Source organism: Scomber scombrus, chromosome 8 (genome assembly GCF_963691925.1).
Source record: "Scomber scombrus chromosome 8, fScoSco1.1, whole genome shotgun sequence".
Classification (NCBI taxonomy): Eukaryota; Metazoa; Chordata; class Actinopteri; order Scombriformes; family Scombridae; genus Scomber; species Scomber scombrus.
In genome coordinates, this window is record NC_084977.1 from 30,858,422 (window position 1) to 30,876,950 (window position 18,529).

Genomic DNA, 18,529 nt, shown 5'->3' on the forward strand with positions numbered 1-18,529 from the left:
ACACACACACAAATACACACACTATACATGTGCACTTTTTTAGTTTCTCTTTTAGAGTTTGACAGTTACCTTGTGTGGCAACAGTTGCACAGACTTCACTAGAGTTACAGAGATGGAAGACAAGGCTACTTCCCTTCACCAACCCAACACTGAAGAGCTTCAGCTGCAATTTATGAAATAAAAAAAGAATAATAAGCATGAATCATGTTTGTCATATTAACATAAATACACTATGCAAAGTTAATCTGATGAGGGTCAAAAGTAAATCCAATACGATGTTATCAATAGATATTAAGAATCAAAAATTAGTCATCAAATCAATGGCTGCAACATGGTGACGCCTGCATTATCTCTCTTTCTAAAATACACAATATGATATACAAGACATTATCTATCATGTATTGTGGCCAACAAAGCAAGGTGTTACGACCAGCTCGGAGTCCCAACACAATGAGGAACACAACACCAAATATATATTAACATTAACATATTTGAGGGGGGTAAATGCAATGAAAGCATGCTGGATGGGATCCAGCTTTTTTTGCAACATCTTTTGCTCAGGAAGTTGGGGGTGAGACCAGAAAACCAAGCGGAATTAGTTATAAGTTATAAGTGTTTCTGTCGGTTGACAAACTGGGTGTGTTGAGTTTTTACTAGGTGAGTTTTATTAAAATAATACTGAAACTTTATTGATATGATTGTCAAAGCCAATTTAAATTTTCATGAATTGAAGGAAATTATGTTTTTATACCATTTATGATAGTTATAATAATATAATTATCATAGACTCATGGTTTTTGGATCCTTTGTGTTTTCTGTTGTTTTGGTTCCCTGTACATCTGTTGTCCAGTCCTTTTGATTATTTGGTTTTGTTTATTCATATTATATATTATATCATTGTTTTTGTTGGTTTGAATGACTCTCTCCTCTCCTCTCATTCTCTTATTAGTTCTGTCAGTATTTAAATCCTCGTTTTCACTGTACATTTTTAAATTACAGAGATATAATTACCAATTATATGTAAAGATCCAGACATTACTTCAGATGAAAAAGTTTAGAAAAAAGAGTTGATGGCTTGTTAAACTGTGTATAGCAGCTTTTTACAGCGAGAAATGTAATGCCTTTTGTAAGAAGAGGAGTACAGTTCCTTCAGTGTGTAACTATTTACCATCACTTACTCTTTTTAAACACAGGTTCATTGTATATAGAGTTTTCTGTAATCTGCATATTTCCTCATAATGATGAAGCTTATCCTGTCTCTCACTCTCATCTGGACTCTCTCCAGCACAGGTAACCTCACTAACTCTTAAAACAGCATTTCTGCAGGTACTTGTCATGTTAGGTAGTTCATTATTCTCCTCACTTTTTACCCCTGCTGTTTGTCTGCCAGCTGCTGACTTTTGTTCAAGTTCAGATTCATCACCATCATATAATTTGTTTGTTATATCATCTGTACAGCAAGAAAATACATTTCCAAGCTAACATAACACCAAGAAGAATATTTTTTATCAATATAATGAAGAAACATATTTTATGGGGACAATTTATTTGATCTACTTTGTCTTAAATACCGTTCTGTTATTGTGTGATGTAATTTGTGTTTGTCTCTCATCAGATTAACTTTGCATACTGTATCTGTGTTTATATGACAAACAGGATTCATGCTGATTGTTTAACTCATCCTGATTTATTTCATAACTTGCAGCTGAAGCTCTTCAGTGTTGGCAGGGTTTAGTGGGAAGACAGGTGTTACGTCCATGTGACTCTACTAAGTGGTGTGCAACTGTTGCCACGCAAGGTATCTGTATAAAGTGTGAAAATAAATGTGATTGTTCCTCAAATTCATTCACTTATTCAATTCTAAATGGGATTTTGTGTTTTTCACTTTAAAGGAACTGTGAATGGGAATCTCATTAGGACCACCGAGAGGTCCTGTGAGACACCCCCTCCTAACACTGAGGGAAATCCTACATTTTCATACAATTTTGGATTCATGGCTGAATCTGTTCATGTGTGTAACACAGATGGCTGCAACATTGAAGACATACCTTGTAAGTAAAGAGAAAGGTTTCCCTTTTTAAAGACACTAAATCACATTCACATGTAGTATCAGTCTAATGTTGGTCACAGTGAAGAACAATAAGTCACTTTGTGTCTTGTACAGTTTCTGTCATGTCTCCTGTTCTGTTTCAGACCCTGGTGACCTGAAGAAAAACAACCTGCAGTGTTTCACCTGTGATGATCCATCTTCTGCTGAGTTTAAGAAGAAGACAGTACAGTGTGTGGGAGACGAGGACCGCTGCTTTAGTGCGACTGGTGAGCCCTCATGATCATGTTATGTCTCAAAACACATTATTGCTGCCTTTAAAGTGTCAATTTCCTGTTGATTAAACCTTTTTGAAACTTAAAAAAGTATTTTGTCATCCACAGTGGAAATTAACGAGGGTCCAAAACTTCATACCTTTGGATGTGTCTCTGGAGATTTTTGTGAACATCTTTCTGACCCAAAGCTCCTGCCTGATAATAGCAAGTTTATTCATCCACCAAAATGTTGTAAAGGCAGCTTCTGTAACTCAGCCTGGTCTGTCAAACTGAATGTGATGACTTTGCTGTTTGGACTCATTACCCTTATCTTCTATTAGAACAAAGAGAAACTAACAGAATAGCCCAATTGTAGTGTGTGTGAATAAGCCAAATACATCTATTATCCTCTCAGTCATTTACACAGTGAGATGTGTTCAACAGTTTGAATGTTTTAGCTTGGTAAATAATTATTTTAACCATAACTGCAGCATCCAAGTAAAATAAAGTTAATATGTCTGATTTATAGACAGTAACAAAATCTGTTTATGGACCACTTCCTCTTCTACTTTGGACTCATACCGCTCTGCCAAACTCACTCAGCTCTTTAGCAGTCAGCTCCCCCTGCTGTCCATAATGTGCCTCTGCACCCCAGCTGTTTCAAACCCTCCCTGCAGCCTTTGAGCCAGGCCTCCTCATTTACATACAGTTTGAAAAGCAGAATGTAAATAAATTAGTATTTCCATTTAATCTTCCATTTAGATTTTCATATTTGATGTTTCTCTGTTGTTTTTTTCCATTGTCATTTTCAATGTCATCATTACAATTTAAGTTTTCAGTTTAAACATTTCCATGGTAGCTTTTGCATTTTAAATGTGTTTCATTGTCACTTTATATTTTGAAACTATAATTTTACCTTTGAAATTAGATTTTTCAATATCCTTTTTCTTTTTATATGTCCTGATTATTCCCCATATCATTTCTAGAAATTCAAAGTTTGATACTACATTTACTACATTTATATAATCATAAAACAACTATAACAATGAACCTTTTCATTTTTATCTCTTTTATTATCCATATTTTGGATTTATATGGACTACATTTTGCATAAATTCCCTGATTCCCAATGTGTTTTGGACACCTTGTCAGATCACTGTCAATCAAATGTATGATACGTTTTTGACTGTAACTGACTCTCAATAAATAACGCCTGTACTCATCTGAACTTTGATGGTTTCTTATTAAGTCATATTTATTTATTTTTTGTAGAGAAGTACTTTAAGAGTAGCTTGATACAAAGACGAAAAGCAATGTTCCTGCCTGTCTAGACAAAAGCTTCCAGTCTGCAGGAATGTGAAGTAATTGTGTTGAAAATGGTTCACTGACTGGAAGCTTTTGATACAGTTACAATGGCGCCATCTGCTGGCGAGTTGATGGAACTCCATTTATAACAATAAATTAAATCTGAGACCATGATGAAGCAGTCTGAATTCAACTAGTTCAACTGCTTTCATGTTTGTAATGTTGTTCAATAAAGTTTATATTATAAAACGTTTAAACAGAGTGTACAGCTTTGCTTTTATCTACTGTGGCTGACTGAGAAGCACATCCCACATTCAACACCAGCACAATCTCTGTGTGAGATATAAGAAACAGTTTAGAGTAGTCTTGAGATTTTTGACAAGGTGAAGCAAGGCATCAAACACCTGGTAGTAATGCCTTTGTGCTATATATCTTTATTGCTTTATTGTGACTGACACACCCTGAAGTGTAGGTCTTCATTCCTGCAGCAAGGTGAAAGGTTAAAACCTGACTTTGGGAAGTTATATTGCTCAGTGCTAGATGTTATGTGTTAACAACAATTATCAACATTTATTGATAGTCAAAAGCACAAATGAACACTAATACATATTGTTCTTGCAGTAATCATTCCTCTTGTTCATACTGACGATTGGAAGATCCCTTCATAATACATTTACAATGCAAGTGATTTGGGGGCAAAATCCAGTCCTCATATAAAATGTATTTAAAAGTTTATTTGAAGGTTATACAAAGCTTGAGCTGTCAAAATGAGTCAAATTAAGTCAATATTTTTCAAAGTTGTACAATCTGTACAGCAATACAACATCATCTGTTTATGGATACTTGATTGGAATGAAGGGAAAAAACCTTTAAAAACCATTGAAAGGATAAACAGACAGGTGTTGTATGTTCAGTCAGACAACTGAAGCTTCATATTATCTTCAGATAGACTTAAATACATTTTAGCCAAAAACAACGACTGTGGATTTTAACCTATTTCAGTGTGGGAGGCCGACTGTTGTTGTGAGACATACTTGTTGTTAATGCAGCCATGACTGATCACCGCCTATACACCCAGCTGTGCACTTGTGTTGGAGGTTAATTAGGATATTGTAAAAGTCAGAAAACATCATGAGACCTAAATAAACCTGCTCATGATTATATGGATTGCTATAAAAAACTATATATAAAGTTTCCATTTAATTTCCTGTGAAATAAAGTGACAACATCATCTGCGCTCCATATAGATCTGCTGACTCTCCCTTCAGTATGATGGACATGTGTCTGTAAGTTTCTATTGCTGAGAAAACAAAGTGCATCACATTCAAAAACAGTCCTCCATATAACATAATTTACAGAAGTTATGCATTCCTTATTTTATGTTGCTACACCCAAAGCAGAAGTGTATTATATAAACACTTCTGCTTTAGGTGCAGCAACATTGTTCTCTAATGAAGTTTTTGTTCTTTATAAAGAGCAAAAACTTCATTAGAGAACAACTGAGTCGAGGTAACAGCTACATGATGAGGTGAGTGGCTGCTTCTGCATTTTATATCTATATCAATATTTATGATGTGTTAAACAGAATGAATACAATGTAATTTGTTTTATTATCAATGAGCTATCCATTTTCTCATTCTTTTTCTCCACTGTCCATTCCTCCAGGCTATATTTTCCTTACTTCCTCACCCCATACCTTATTCCTGTCCATCTCATACTCCCTTCCTATGACCTCTGTTTCCCTCTCAACTGATTTCATCCATGAACAACAAACAATGTTTTTCCTCATCCTTTCCACTATTCACTCCTTCCATGTTTCATGCCTTCAACCCATTCATCATTCCCTCCTCCATTTCTTCCTAACTGATTTCCTTACTCCATATGAGATGAACATTGCTTATGAGGTTTAGGATTGAAGCATATTACCAAACTGCTTATGTGTTGTGTGATATTAGGGATTTTTCTTCTCCATTAGTGCTGCTCAAAATCAAATGACGCTGGAAGCCAAACTTGGGGCCCTGCAGTGCCACTTCACCTGGGACCTGGACCCCAGCAGGTCCAAACTGTTCTGTCTCAGGGACATGCTGGAGGACATCGGCACTGAGGAGGGAAACAGCTGGCTGGGTCACATTTACAACCTGCAGGGGTACATTCACTACCAGCTGGGCTTCACTGAAGATGCCCGGCGTTTCTTCAGCAGGGCTGCAGAGGCCTTCCGCCAGATGAGAAACACCAGCTCAGATGAAGGTCCCTGGTTGGTGGTGAACTATGGGAACCTGGCTTGGCTGCACCACCACCTGGGAGAACAAGCAGAGAGTCAGACTTACCTGTCAAAGGTCGACACCCTGCTGAAAGAATACCCATCTCCATCAGAGGATGAGCTCCATCCAGAGATCTACGCTGAAAAAGCCTGGACCCTGATGAACTTTGGCAGAGACAAAACACTGCTGGCTGCAGATTACTTCCAGAGAGCCATCAGGATGCAGCCAGACATGGTGGAGTGGCACACCAGTCATGTGATTGCTTTAGTGAAAGGTTGTGGGCACCCTGATGAACCACTGGAGGAAAACATCCTGGAGAAAATGAAAATTGCCAAAGAACACGATCCAGACAACTTGTACCTTGCTGCTCTGTACCTAAAGGCATGTGCAAAGGAAAGAAGAAACGTTAAAGATGAAACATGTGAGTTGGCCAAAAGGGTTTTGAGAAAGCCACCAAGCAGCTACAGTGGCATAAGACCATTACTAAAGCTTTACAGAACGCATATATCAATGGATGAGGCTATTGATTTGGCAGAGGAAGCTCTGGAAAGACATCCAGATGAACGTTTTCTGAAGTGGTGTGCAGCAAACTGCTACAGATGGAGGGTTTATTCAAACAAGAGAAATCCCCTGGTGCAAAGAATGATAGAAAGAGCAATTAGTCTCCATAAAGAAGTGATCTCTCTTTATCCTCATTCCTCCCTTAAAGTAAAAATAGCTCTCGCAAACATAGTAGCACAGCTGAATCATGGCCAGGGTGATGCTGACCAGATTTACCAGGATCTGCTAGAAAGTGATCTGGAACCTGCAGACAGACAGATGCTTTACGACTGCTATGGCAAGTATTTGCACTTCATTCGAAAGGAAAGGCGCAAGGCAATAAAATATCACATGATGGCAGCAGAGATAACACATCAGTCTCGCTATCGTGAGAGCAGCATCAGTACTCTAAAGAGGATTAAAGAAAGAAGAGACTTAATGTGTGGAGAAATTGAAGATGTTCTTGCTAAGCTTCAAGACTAATAGAAAATAATAAAGAGGAAACATTTACTGCACTTTAACTGAGCAACATTGTGTCTAAATGCAGAAAAATGTTGATATTCATGCCCGAAAAAATCTGTACATACTCATTAACTTGCATACTATTTAAGTGCTGATCAAATGTGTATGACTGAATTTATCTGTTGTTATCAGTCAGATTTTCTTTTGGTTCCTTTTATGCACTCTTTTCTCAATGTCTTTATCTTTTTTCTGAGGTTATTTACAACCTTATGAACACTGCCAGGTCAACTTTAACTTAATTTATTTTAAAATTCAGAGACTTTTAAAATCAGATCACAGAATGTAAGCAGATAATAAAAGAGGGCTAAATTTTATGACGCCCCATTTTTAAATTTTTTTTTCTTTCCAATCAGTACTGTTTGTTTCTTTCTAAGTTGTGGCTGCACTGTAAAAATGTTTCTCAGGCTTCCCTTTTTTCCACATTACACAAGTTTTATTTAAAGGTGCAGTGTGTATAATTTAGTGGTATCTAGCAGAAGAGACTTGTCTAGAAATGCAATATAATAATATTCATAAGTATGTTTTAATTAGTATATAATCACTTGAAAATAAGAATTGTTAGAATGAGCCCTTTATATCTACAAAGGGAGTGGCTCGTTTTCAATGGAGGCTGTCAAGTTGGACCACCATGTTTCTACAGTAGCCCAGAATGGAAAAACCAATCACTGACTCTAGAGATGCCTTTCACATTTTTAATGAGATTCTGTGCCACCGTAAGTTCTCCTACATGCTTGAAAGGGAGGAGCACTCATTTATTTGCAATCTGTGATCTTACCACTAGATGGTGATAAATCCTGGTGCTTCAATGCTTTATACATTCAAGTGGATTGTTCTATATCATTGATTATGTATTTTTCTTTTTTTGTTTCTTTACTGTACTGGAGTTTTGTGTACATGTGACATCTTTAGAAATAATAAAAAATAACAAATTGAAAGCAATAGATACATTGACCATCTTTTCAAAGCACAAAGTTGTTTTATCTTAACTTTTAAATTAAAATTTCATTTCAGGCAGAGAAACTATTTTGATCTGTTGTTCATCAATTTCGGCCCGTAACACCCAAAATAGGAAAATAGGAGTCCAACAATCTGGAATTTAATTCTCAGTAAGTTGGTAAATTTATCCTCATGTTTTTCTTCAACACAATGAGGAACACAACACCAAATATATATATATATATTTATTAACATTAACATATTTGAGGGGGGTAAATGTAATGAAAGCATGCTGGATTGGATCCAGCTTTTTTTGCAACATGTTTTGCTCATGAAGTTGTGGGTGAGACCAGAAAAACATGCAGATGTTAAACTGTGTCTTTTTCCTGTGAAACGAAAGTGACACACAGGTAGATTTATAAGTGTTTCTGTCGGTTGACAAACTGGGTGTGTTGAGTTTTGACTGGGTGAGTTTTAGTTGAGTATTACCCAATTCTGTGTTAGACCTTTTTAGCCATCTTCGTTCTGACTTATTACCACAGGTTTTACACATATTTTGGACATGATGGTCAATAGACCTCATTTAAATTGAATTATACCTCATTTTTGAGTTAATGCCTGTTGTCATCCTAGGTCAAAAATGACCTGAGGACAACAGGAGGGTTAAGTAATTCAAGTAAGGATACATAGTAAGGAAGTCATTTTTGGTAAGAAAGTCATTTTGTAAATGTGTTACTGTCCATGAATCAGACAGTATTATCATGAGATGACTTTATTTTACTGGGATGCTGCAGTTATGGTTAAAATAATTATTGACCGAGCTAAAATAGATGTATTTGGTTTATTCACACACACACACACACACACACACACACACACACACACACACACACACACACACACACACACACACACACACACACACACACACACACACACACACACACACACACACACACACACACACACACACACACACACACTATACATGTGCACTTTTTTAGTTTCTCTTTTAGAGTTTGACAGTTACAGTTGCACAGACTTCACTAGAGTTACAGAGATGGAAGACAAGGCTACTTCCCTTCACCAACCCAACACTGAAGAGCTTCAGCTGCAATTTATGAAATAAAAAAAGAATAATAAGCATGAATCATGTTTGTCATATTAACATAAATACACTATGCAAAGTTAATCTGATGAGGGTCAAAAGTAAATCCAATACGATGTTATCAATAGATATTAAGAATCAAAAATTAGTCATCAAATCAATGGCTGCAACATGGTGACGCCTGCATTATCTCTCTTTCTAAAATACACAATATGATATACAAGACATTATCTATCATGTATTGTGGTCAACAAAGCAAGGTGTTACGACCAGCTCGGAGTCCCAACACAATGAGGAACACAACACCAAATTTATATTAACATTAACATATTTGAGGGGGGTAAATGCAATGAAAGCATGCTGGATGGGATCCAGCTTTTTTTGCAACATCTTTTGCTCAGGAAGTTGGGGGTGAGACCAGAAAACCAAGCGGAAGTGAAACTGTCTTTTTCCAGTTAAAATAAAGTGACACACTTGTGGTAGAGTTATAAGTGTTTCTGTCGGTTGACAAACTGGGTGTGTTGAGTTTTTACTAGGTGAGTTTTATTAAAATAATACTGAAACTTTATTGATATGATTGTCAAAGCCGATTTACATTTTCATGAATTGAAGGAAATTATGTTTTTATACCATTTATGATAGTTATAATAATATAATTGTCATAGACTCATGGTTTTTGGATAATTTGTGTTTTCTGTTCTCTTGGTTCCCTGTACATCTGTTGTCCAGTCCTTTTGATTATTTGGTTTTGTTTATTCATATTATATATTATATCATTGTTTTTGTTGGTTTGAATGACTCTCTCCTCTCCTCTCATTCTCTTATTAGTTCTGTCAGTATTTAAATCCTCGTTTTCACTGTACATTTTTAAATTACAGAGATATAATTACCAATTATATGTAAAGATCCAGACATTACTTCAGATGAAAAAGTTTAGAAAAAAGAGTTGATGGTTTGTTAAACTGTGTATTGCAGTTTTTTACAGCGAGAAATTTAATGACTTTTGTAAGAAGAGGAGTACAGTTCCTTCAGTTTGTAACCATTTACCATCACTTCCTCTTTTTAAACACAGGTTCATTGTATAAAGGGTTTTCCTTAAATCTGCAGATTTCCTCATCATGATGAAGCTGATACTGTCTCTCATGCTCATCTGGACTCTCGCCAGCACAGGTAACCTCACTCACTCTTAAAACAGCATTTCTGCAGGTATCTGTCATGACTTTTATTCAAGTTCAGTTTCATCACCATCATTTAATTTGTTTGTTATATCATCTGTACAGCAAGAAAATAAATCTCCAAGCTAACATAATAATGATAATGAAGAAACATCTTTTATGGGGACAATTTATTTGATTTACTTTGTCTTAAATACCGTTCTGTCATTGTGTGATGTAATTTGTGGTTGTCTCTCATCAGATTAACTTTGCATACTGTATCTGTGTTTATATGACAAACATGATTCATGCTGATTGTTTAACTCATCCTGATTTATTTCATAATTTGCAGCTGAAGCTCTTCAGTGTTGGCAGGGTTTACAGGGAACAAAGGTGTTACATCCATGTGACTCTACTAAGTGGTGTGCGACTGTTGCCAAACAAGGTATCTGTAAAAAGTGTGAAAATAAATGTGATTGTTCCTCAAATTCACATATTCAATTCTAAATGGGGTTTTGTGTTACAGTGTTTGGCCTGATTTTCACTTTACAGTAACTGTGTATGGGAATCCCATTAGGACCACCGCCAGGGTCTGTTTGACACCCCCTCCTAACCCTGAGGGAAAGCATAAATTTTCATACAATTTTGGATTCATGGCTGCATCTGTTCATGTGTGTAACACAGATGGCTGCAACATTGAAGACATACCTTGTAAGTAAAGAGAAAAGTTTCCCTTTTTAAAGACACTAAATCACATTCACATGTAGTATCATTCTAATGTTGGTCACAGTGAAGAACAATAAGTCACTTTGTGTCTTGTACAGTTTCTGTCATGTCTCCTGTTCTGTTTCAGACCCTGGTGATCTGAAGAAAAACAACCTGCAGTGTTTCACCTGTGATGATCCATCTTCTGCTGAGTGTAAGAAGAAGACAGTACAGTGTGTGGGAGACGAGGACCGCTGCGTTAGTGCGACTGGTGAGCCCTCATGATCATGTTATGTCTCAAAACACATTATTGCTGCCTTTAAAGTGTCAATTTCCTGTTGATTAAACCTTTTTGAAACTTAAAAAAGTATTTTGTCATCCACAGTGGAAGGTAACAAGGGTGTACAACTTCATACCTTTGGATGTGTCTCTGGAGATCTTTGTGAAGATCTTTCTGAATTGAAGCTACTGCTTGAAAATGGCAAGTTTATTCATCCTCCAACATGTTGTAAAGGCAGCTTCTGTAACTCAGCCTGGTCTGTCAAACTGAATGTGATGACTCTGCTGTTTGGACTCACTACCCTTATCTTCTATTAGAACAAAGAGAAACTAACAGAATAGCCCAACTGTAGTGTGTGTGAATAAGCCAAATACATCTATTATCTTCTAAGTCATTTACACAGTGAGATGTCTTCAACAGTTTGAATGTTTTAGCTTGGTAAATAATTATTTTAACCATAACTGCAGCATCCAAGTAAAATAAAGTTAATATGTCTGATTTATAGACAGTAACAAAATCTGTTTACGGCCCACTTCCTCTTCTACTTTGGACTCATACCGCTCTGCCAAACTCACTCAGCTCTTTAGCAGTCAGCTCCCCCTGCTGTCCATAATGTGCCTCTGCACCCCAGCTGTTTCAAACCCTCCCTGCAGCCTTTGAGCCACGCCTCCTCATTTACATACAGTTTGAAAAGCAGAATGTAAATAAATTAGTATTTCCATTTAATCTTCCATTTAGATTTTCATATTTGATGTTTCTCTGTTGTTTTTTTCCATTGTCATTTTCAATGTCATCATTACAATTTAAGTTTTCAGTTTAAACACTTCCATGGCAGCTTTTGCATTTTAAATGTGTTTCATTGTCACTTTATATTTTGAAACTATAATTTTACCTTTGAAATTAGATTTTTCAATATCCTTTTTCTTTTTATATGTCCTGATTATTCCCCATATCATTTCTAGAAATTCAAAGTGTGATACTACATTTACTACATTTATATAATCATAAAACAACTATAACAATGAACCTTTTCATTTTTATCTCTTTTATTATCCATATTTTGGATTTATATGGACTACATTTTGCATAAATTCCCTGATTCCCAATGTGTTTTGCACACCTTGTCAGATCACTGTCAATCAAATGCGTGATACGTTTTTGACTGTAACTGACTCTCAATAAATAACGCCTGTACTCATCTGAACTTTGATGGTTTCTTATTAAGTCATATTTATTTATTTTTTGTAGAGAAGTACTTTACGAGTAGCTTGATACAAAGACGAAAAGCAATGTTCCTGCCTGTCTAGACAAAAGCTTCCAGTCTGCAGGAATGTGAAGTAATTGTGTTGAAAATGGTTCACTGACTTGAAGCTTTTGATACAGTTACAATGGCGCCATCTGCTGGCGAGTTGTTGGAACAGTTGTTCAACTGCTTTCATGATTGTTATGTTGTTCAATAAAGTTTATATTATAAAACTTTTAAATTTTTGACAAGGTGAAGCAAGGCATCAGAAACATCTGGTAGTAATGCCTTTGTGCTATATATCTTTATTGCTTTATTGTGATTGACATTAAAGTGTACATTTTCATTCCTGCAGCAAGGTGAAAGGTTAAAACCTGACTTTGGGAAGTTATATTGCTCAGTGCTAGATGTTATGTGTTAACAACAATTATCAACATTTATTGATAGTCAAGAGCACAAATGAACACTAATACATATTGTTCTTGCAGTAATCATTCCTCTTGTTCATAATGACGATTGGAAGATCCCTTCATAATACATTTACAATGCAAGTGATTGGGGACAAAATCCAGTCCTCATATAAAATGTATTTAAAAGTTTCTTTGAAGGTTATACAAAGCTTGAGCTGTCAAAATGAGTCAAATCAAGTCAATATTTTTCAAAGTTGTACAATCTGTATAGCAATACAACATCATCTGTTTATGGATACTTGATTGGAATGAAGGGAAAAACCTTTAAAAACCATTGAAAGGATAAACAGACAGGTGTTGTATGTTCAGTCAGACAACTGAAGCTTCATATTATCTTCAGATCGACTTGAATGCATTTTAGTCACTTTCTGTTGTTGTGAGACATACTTGTTGTTAATGCAGCCATGACTGAGCACCGCCTATACACCCAGCTGTGCACTTGTGTTGGAGGTTAATTAGGATATTGTAAAAGTCAGAAAACATCATGAGACCTAAATAAACCTGCTCATGATTATATGGATTGCTATAAAAAACTATATATAAAGTTTCCATTTCATTTCCTGTGAAATAAAGTGACAACATCATCTGCGCTCCATATAGATCTGCTGACTCTCCCTTCAGTATGATGGACATGTGTCTGTAAGTTTCTATTGCTGAGAAAACAAAGTGCATCACATTCAAAAACAGTCCTCCATATAACATAATTTACAGAAGTTATGCATTCCTTATTTTATGTTGCTACACCCAAAGCAGAAGTGTATTATATAAACACTTCTGCTTTGGGTGCAGCAACATTGTTCTCTAATGAAGTTTTTGTTCTTTATAAAGAGCAAAAACTTCATTAGAGAACAACTGAGTCGAGGTAACAGCTACATGATGAGGTGAGTGGCTGCTTTTGCATTTTATATCTATATCAATATTTATGATGCGTTAAACAGAATGAATACAATGTAATTTGTTTTATTATCAATGAGCTATCCATTTTCTCATTCTTTTTCTCCACTGTCCATTCCTCCAGGTTATATTTTACTATATTTACTTCCTCACCCCATACCTTATTCCTGTCCATCTCATACTCCCTTCCTATGACCTCTGTTTCCCTCTCAACTGATTTCATCCATGAACAACATGTTTTTCCTCATCCTTTCCACTATTCACTCCTTCCTTGTTTCATGCCTTCAACCCATTCATCATTCCCTCCTCCATCTCTTCCTAACTGATTTCCTTATTCCATATGAGATGAACATTGCTTATGAGGTCTAGGATTGAAGCATATACCAAACTGCTTATGTGTTGTGTGATATTAGGGATTTTTCTTCTCCATTAGTGCTGCTCAAAATCAAATGACGCTGGAAGCCAAACTTGGGGCCCTGCAGTGCCACTTCACCTGGGACCTGGACCCCAGCAGGTCCAAACTGTTCTGTCTCAGGGACATACTGGATGACATCGACACTGAGGAGGGAAACAGCTGGCTGGGTCACATTTACAACCTGCAGGGGTACATTCACTACCAGCTGGGCTTCACTGAAGATGCCCAGCGTTTCTTCAGCAGGGCTGCAGAGGCTTTCCGCCAGATGAGAAACACCAGCTCAGATGAAGGTCCCTGGTTGGTGGTGAACTACGGGAACCTGGCTTGGTGGCACCACCAGCTGGGTGAACAAGCAGAGAGTCAGACTTACCTGTCAAAGGTCGACACCCTGCTGAAAGAATACCCATCTCCATCAGAGGATGAGCTTCATCCAGAGATCTACGCTGAAAAAGCCTGGACCCTGATGAAGTTTGGCAGAGACAAAACACAGATGGCTGTAGATTACTTCCAGAGAGCCATCAGGATGCAGCCAGACATGGTGGAGTGGCACACCAGTCATGTGATAGCTTTAGTGAAAGGTTGTGGGCACCCTGATGAACCACTGGAGGAAAACATCCTGGAGAAAATGAAAATTGCCAAAGAACACGATCCAGACAACTTGTACCTTGCTGCTCTGTACCTAAAGGCATGTGCAAAGGAAAGAAGAAACGTTAAAGATGAAACATGTGAGTTGGCCAAAAGGGTTTTGAGAAAGCCACCAAGCAGCTACAGTGGTATAAGACCATTACTAAAGCATTACAGAATGCATATATCAATGGATGAAGCTATTGGTTTGGCAGAGGAGGCTCTGGAAAGACATCCAGATAAACGTTTTCTGAAGTGGTGTGCTGCTATATGCTACAAATGGAGGGTTTACTCACACAAGGACAATCCCCTGGAGCAAAAAATGATAGACAGAGCAATTAGTCTCCATAAAGAAGTGATCTCTCTTTACCCTCATTCCTCCCTTAAAGTAAAAATAGCTCTCGCAAACATAGTAGCACAGTTGAATCATGGCCAGGGTGATGCTGACCAGATTTACCAGGATCTGCTAGAAAGTGATCTGGAACCTGCAGACAGACAGATGCTTTACGACTGCTATGGCAAGTATTTGCACTTCATTCGAAAGGAAAGGCGCAAGTCAATAAAATATCACATGATGGCAGCAGAGATAACACATCAGTCTCGCTATCGTGAGAGCAGCATCAGTACTCTAAAGAGGATTAAAGAAAGAAGAGACTTAATGTGTGGAGAAATTGAAGATTTTCTTGCTAAGCTTCAAGACTAATAGAAAATAATAAAGAGGAAACATTTACTGCACTTTAACTGAGCAACATTGTGTCTAAATGCAGAAAAATGTTGATATGCATGTCCGAAAAAATCTGTACATACTCATTAACTTGCATACTATTTAAGTGCTGATCAAATGTGTATGACTGAATTTATCTGTTTTTATCAGTCAGATGTTCTTTTGGTTCCTTTTATGCACTCTTTTCTCAATGTCTTTATCTTTTTTCTGAGGTTATTTACAACCTTATGAACACTGCCAGGTCAACTTTAACTTAATTTATTTTAAAATTCAGAGACTTTTAAAATCAGATCACAGAATGTAAGCAGATAATAAAAGAGGGCTAAACTTTATGACGCCCCATTTTTAAATTTTTTTTTCTTTCCAATCAGTACTGTTTGTTTCTTTCTAAGTTGTGGCTGCACTGTAAAACTGTTTCTCATGATTCCCTTTTTCTCCACATTACACACGTTTTATTTAAAGGTGCAGTGTGTATAATTTAGTGGTATCTAGCAGAAGAGACTTGTCTAGAAATGCAATATAATAATATTCATAAGTATGTTTTAATTAGTATATAATCACTTGAAAATAAGAATTGTTAGAATGAGCCCTTTATATCTACAAAGGGAGTGGCTCGTTTTCAATGGAGGCTGCCAAGTTGGACCACCATGTTTCTACAGTAGCCCAGAATGGAAAAACCAATCACTGACTCTAGAGATGCCTTTCACATTTTTAATGAGATTCTGTGCCACTGTAAGTTCTCCTACATGCTTGAAAGGGGAGGAGCACTCATTTATTTGCAATCTGTGATCTTACCACTAGATGCTGCTAAATCCTACACAATGGTTTTAATGCTTTATCCATTCAAGTGGATTGTTCTCAATTATTGATTATGTATTTTTCTTTGTTGTTTCTGTACTCTACTGGTGTTTTGTATATGTGACATCTTTAAAAATAATAAAAATAACAAATTGAAAGCAATAAATACACTGACCATCTTTTCAAAGCACAAAGTTGTTTTAAATTAAAATGATTTTATTCCAGGAAGAGACACTATTTTGATCTCTTGTTCATCGATTTCGGCCAAAATAGGAAAATAGGAATCCAACAATATCGAAATCAATTCTTAACTTTTTAGTACCTTTCTTTTCTTTCTTTTCTTTCTTTTCTTTCTTTTTAACAATATTACATATTATGGTTTCCAGAAGACACAGACATGTTTTCCTCACTGTAAAATCACATGTTAAGGTTTTATTTGAATGGTATCCTCAACATTTCTCAACACAAAAACATAAAAAGTTAATTTGATAACTCAACAATACAATAAGCTGAAAAGATGGTATGGTAATTAGTTTTAATTATTTCTCATTCAAGTCTGAGAAATATGAGGTTCTTTGTCTGACTACATAGTGGAAGGCTTCATTACAAGACACTATGTTTTAATAATCATGATTTCATCTTAAATACTCTCAGCTACATATAATTGGAAATATTTTCATGAACATCTGGAACACAATATGAACAAATACGATACAAACATACTTCTGACATCTTGTTTCATCAGCAACAGGAAACATACTTCATGTATCTGAAATCCTGCAACACAAGGATCCATGGGCATTATCTGTATATGATTTGTCTCATAATTGTATGCAAATAAAGACAAAGAAGCAGTATGAATAAGTTATTTTTTGCATGAACTTAATTATCTCTCCTATACCATGGCCAGTTATCAAGAAAATGCCTTAAGCTATGTTGTCAAATTAGAAACATCAGTATCAGCGTTGTAATCACTGTAATTATCATTAAGGAAAGGAACCAGAGGCATATAAGCTTATCCAGCAGGCTTCTGACAGAGTGTATAGTCTATTATTTACACATCCATGGAGATATTTTCTATTTTATGATTCTTGGTTTTGGGATTTTTGTCAGTATTGACATTCAGTCAGATTCTGTTTTATTAACCAAACATACAAATAATGTATCTTAGTGTTTGCTACCAATAAATGCAATGCAGAAAAAATAATAACAGACAAAAGAAAAAGTAATGATAATAATAATAAAGAAATAAGTAAAATTACATTTAAAAAATAAAACCTTTTACAGAATGGTAATAGTTTTGAAATGGGATATAAGACATAAAATGAAATATTGACTCTACAAAGGAAATATGGACAGATGAGATTTTAGGAAATATATGAAGGTGACAAAAGCAAAAATGTTATATGATGTGCATAAATAATTAAATTAGGCCTATGTAACAGTGGATGTTGAATGCATTAAACAGTTTTATGCTTATTGAATGGAAAAATAAGTAAGTACATGTATTCTAAAATTGTACATTATAAGTGCTTTATTAAATGCTATGATTTTATTTTTTCCCACTATAGTGTTTGGTGCCAAGGAGCAAAGACTCTGCAAAGACTTTTAGGTTTGGGATAACAACAGTTTCTTTTACCCCTGGATGCAGAAACAACCAGGCAAGGATCTCCTCTCTCTCCTTCCTACTTTCAGTTACCGTTATCCAGACAAACAGCAAGTAAACGGTCAGAATATGCTGCTGTTGAAACTGGTTTTCCATGTTTTATGACTTCTCACCATTCATTTTGTCAAATTAGACAATTAAGTCATAAAGATTTATTATCTTGTTTCAGGAAGGTATGAGTTTCAGTTTGTTTTACTGCAGTATGGAAATAAGCAGGATTAATCATTATCTAATCCACACTGACTTCCATTACATCAACATCAAAGTCTAAACTTTGATGTATGCAAAAGTGTGAGAAACTAGTTTCTCTTTTAGAAGATAAGGGTAATGAATCCAAACAGCAAAGTGATCACATTCAGTTTAACAGACCAGGCTGAGTTACAGAAGTTACTTCCACAACATTTTGGTGGTTGAAGGAATTTAAAAGTCAGGAGGAACTCCAAGTGAGAAGCACCTTCACAGAGGTTTGCAGAGGCACAGCCGAAGACACGAGCCTGTTTCCCCTTGTTATATCCCACTATTGGATTAAAAAAATATTACTTTTACACCACAGTTTTTAGAAGTTTTTCAAATTTTGAATGCA

The 18,529-nt window shown here is 36.0% G+C and overlaps 3 protein-coding genes across 3 annotated transcripts; all 3 read left to right on the top strand.

Moving 5' to 3' along the window:
* The first annotated feature begins 2,732 nt into the window (after nucleotides 1–2,732).
* Nucleotides 2,733–6,890, top strand: LOC133985272 (interferon-induced protein with tetratricopeptide repeats 2-like). The gene is made up of 3 exons (XM_062424870.1): nucleotides 2,733–2,744; nucleotides 2,916–3,021; nucleotides 5,572–6,890. Exons 1-3 carry the CDS (start codon nucleotides 2,733–2,735, stop codon nucleotides 6,888–6,890), a joined length of 1,437 nt encoding a protein of 478 aa, XP_062280854.1.
* Nucleotides 6,891–9,501: 2,611 nt separating this feature from the next.
* LOC133985139 (urokinase plasminogen activator surface receptor-like) lies at nucleotides 9,502–11,817 on the top strand. Its single transcript, XM_062424707.1, has 6 exons — nucleotides 9,502–9,509; nucleotides 10,081–10,143; nucleotides 10,480–10,572; nucleotides 10,680–10,838; nucleotides 10,981–11,103; nucleotides 11,218–11,817. The coding sequence occupies exons 2-6, from the start codon at nucleotides 10,092–10,094 to the stop codon at nucleotides 11,427–11,429; spliced, it is 639 nt and encodes a 212-aa protein (XP_062280691.1). The 5' UTR covers nucleotides 9,502–9,509; nucleotides 10,081–10,091; the 3' UTR covers nucleotides 11,430–11,817.
* A 1,884-nt stretch (nucleotides 11,818–13,701) lies between these two features.
* On the top strand, nucleotides 13,702–15,470 carry LOC133985273 (interferon-induced protein with tetratricopeptide repeats 2-like). The gene is made up of 2 exons (XM_062424871.1): nucleotides 13,702–13,706; nucleotides 14,153–15,470. Exons 1-2 carry the CDS (start codon nucleotides 13,702–13,704, stop codon nucleotides 15,459–15,461), a joined length of 1,314 nt encoding a protein of 437 aa, XP_062280855.1. The 3' UTR covers nucleotides 15,462–15,470.
* The last annotated feature ends 3,059 nt before the right edge of the window (nucleotides 15,471–18,529 follow it).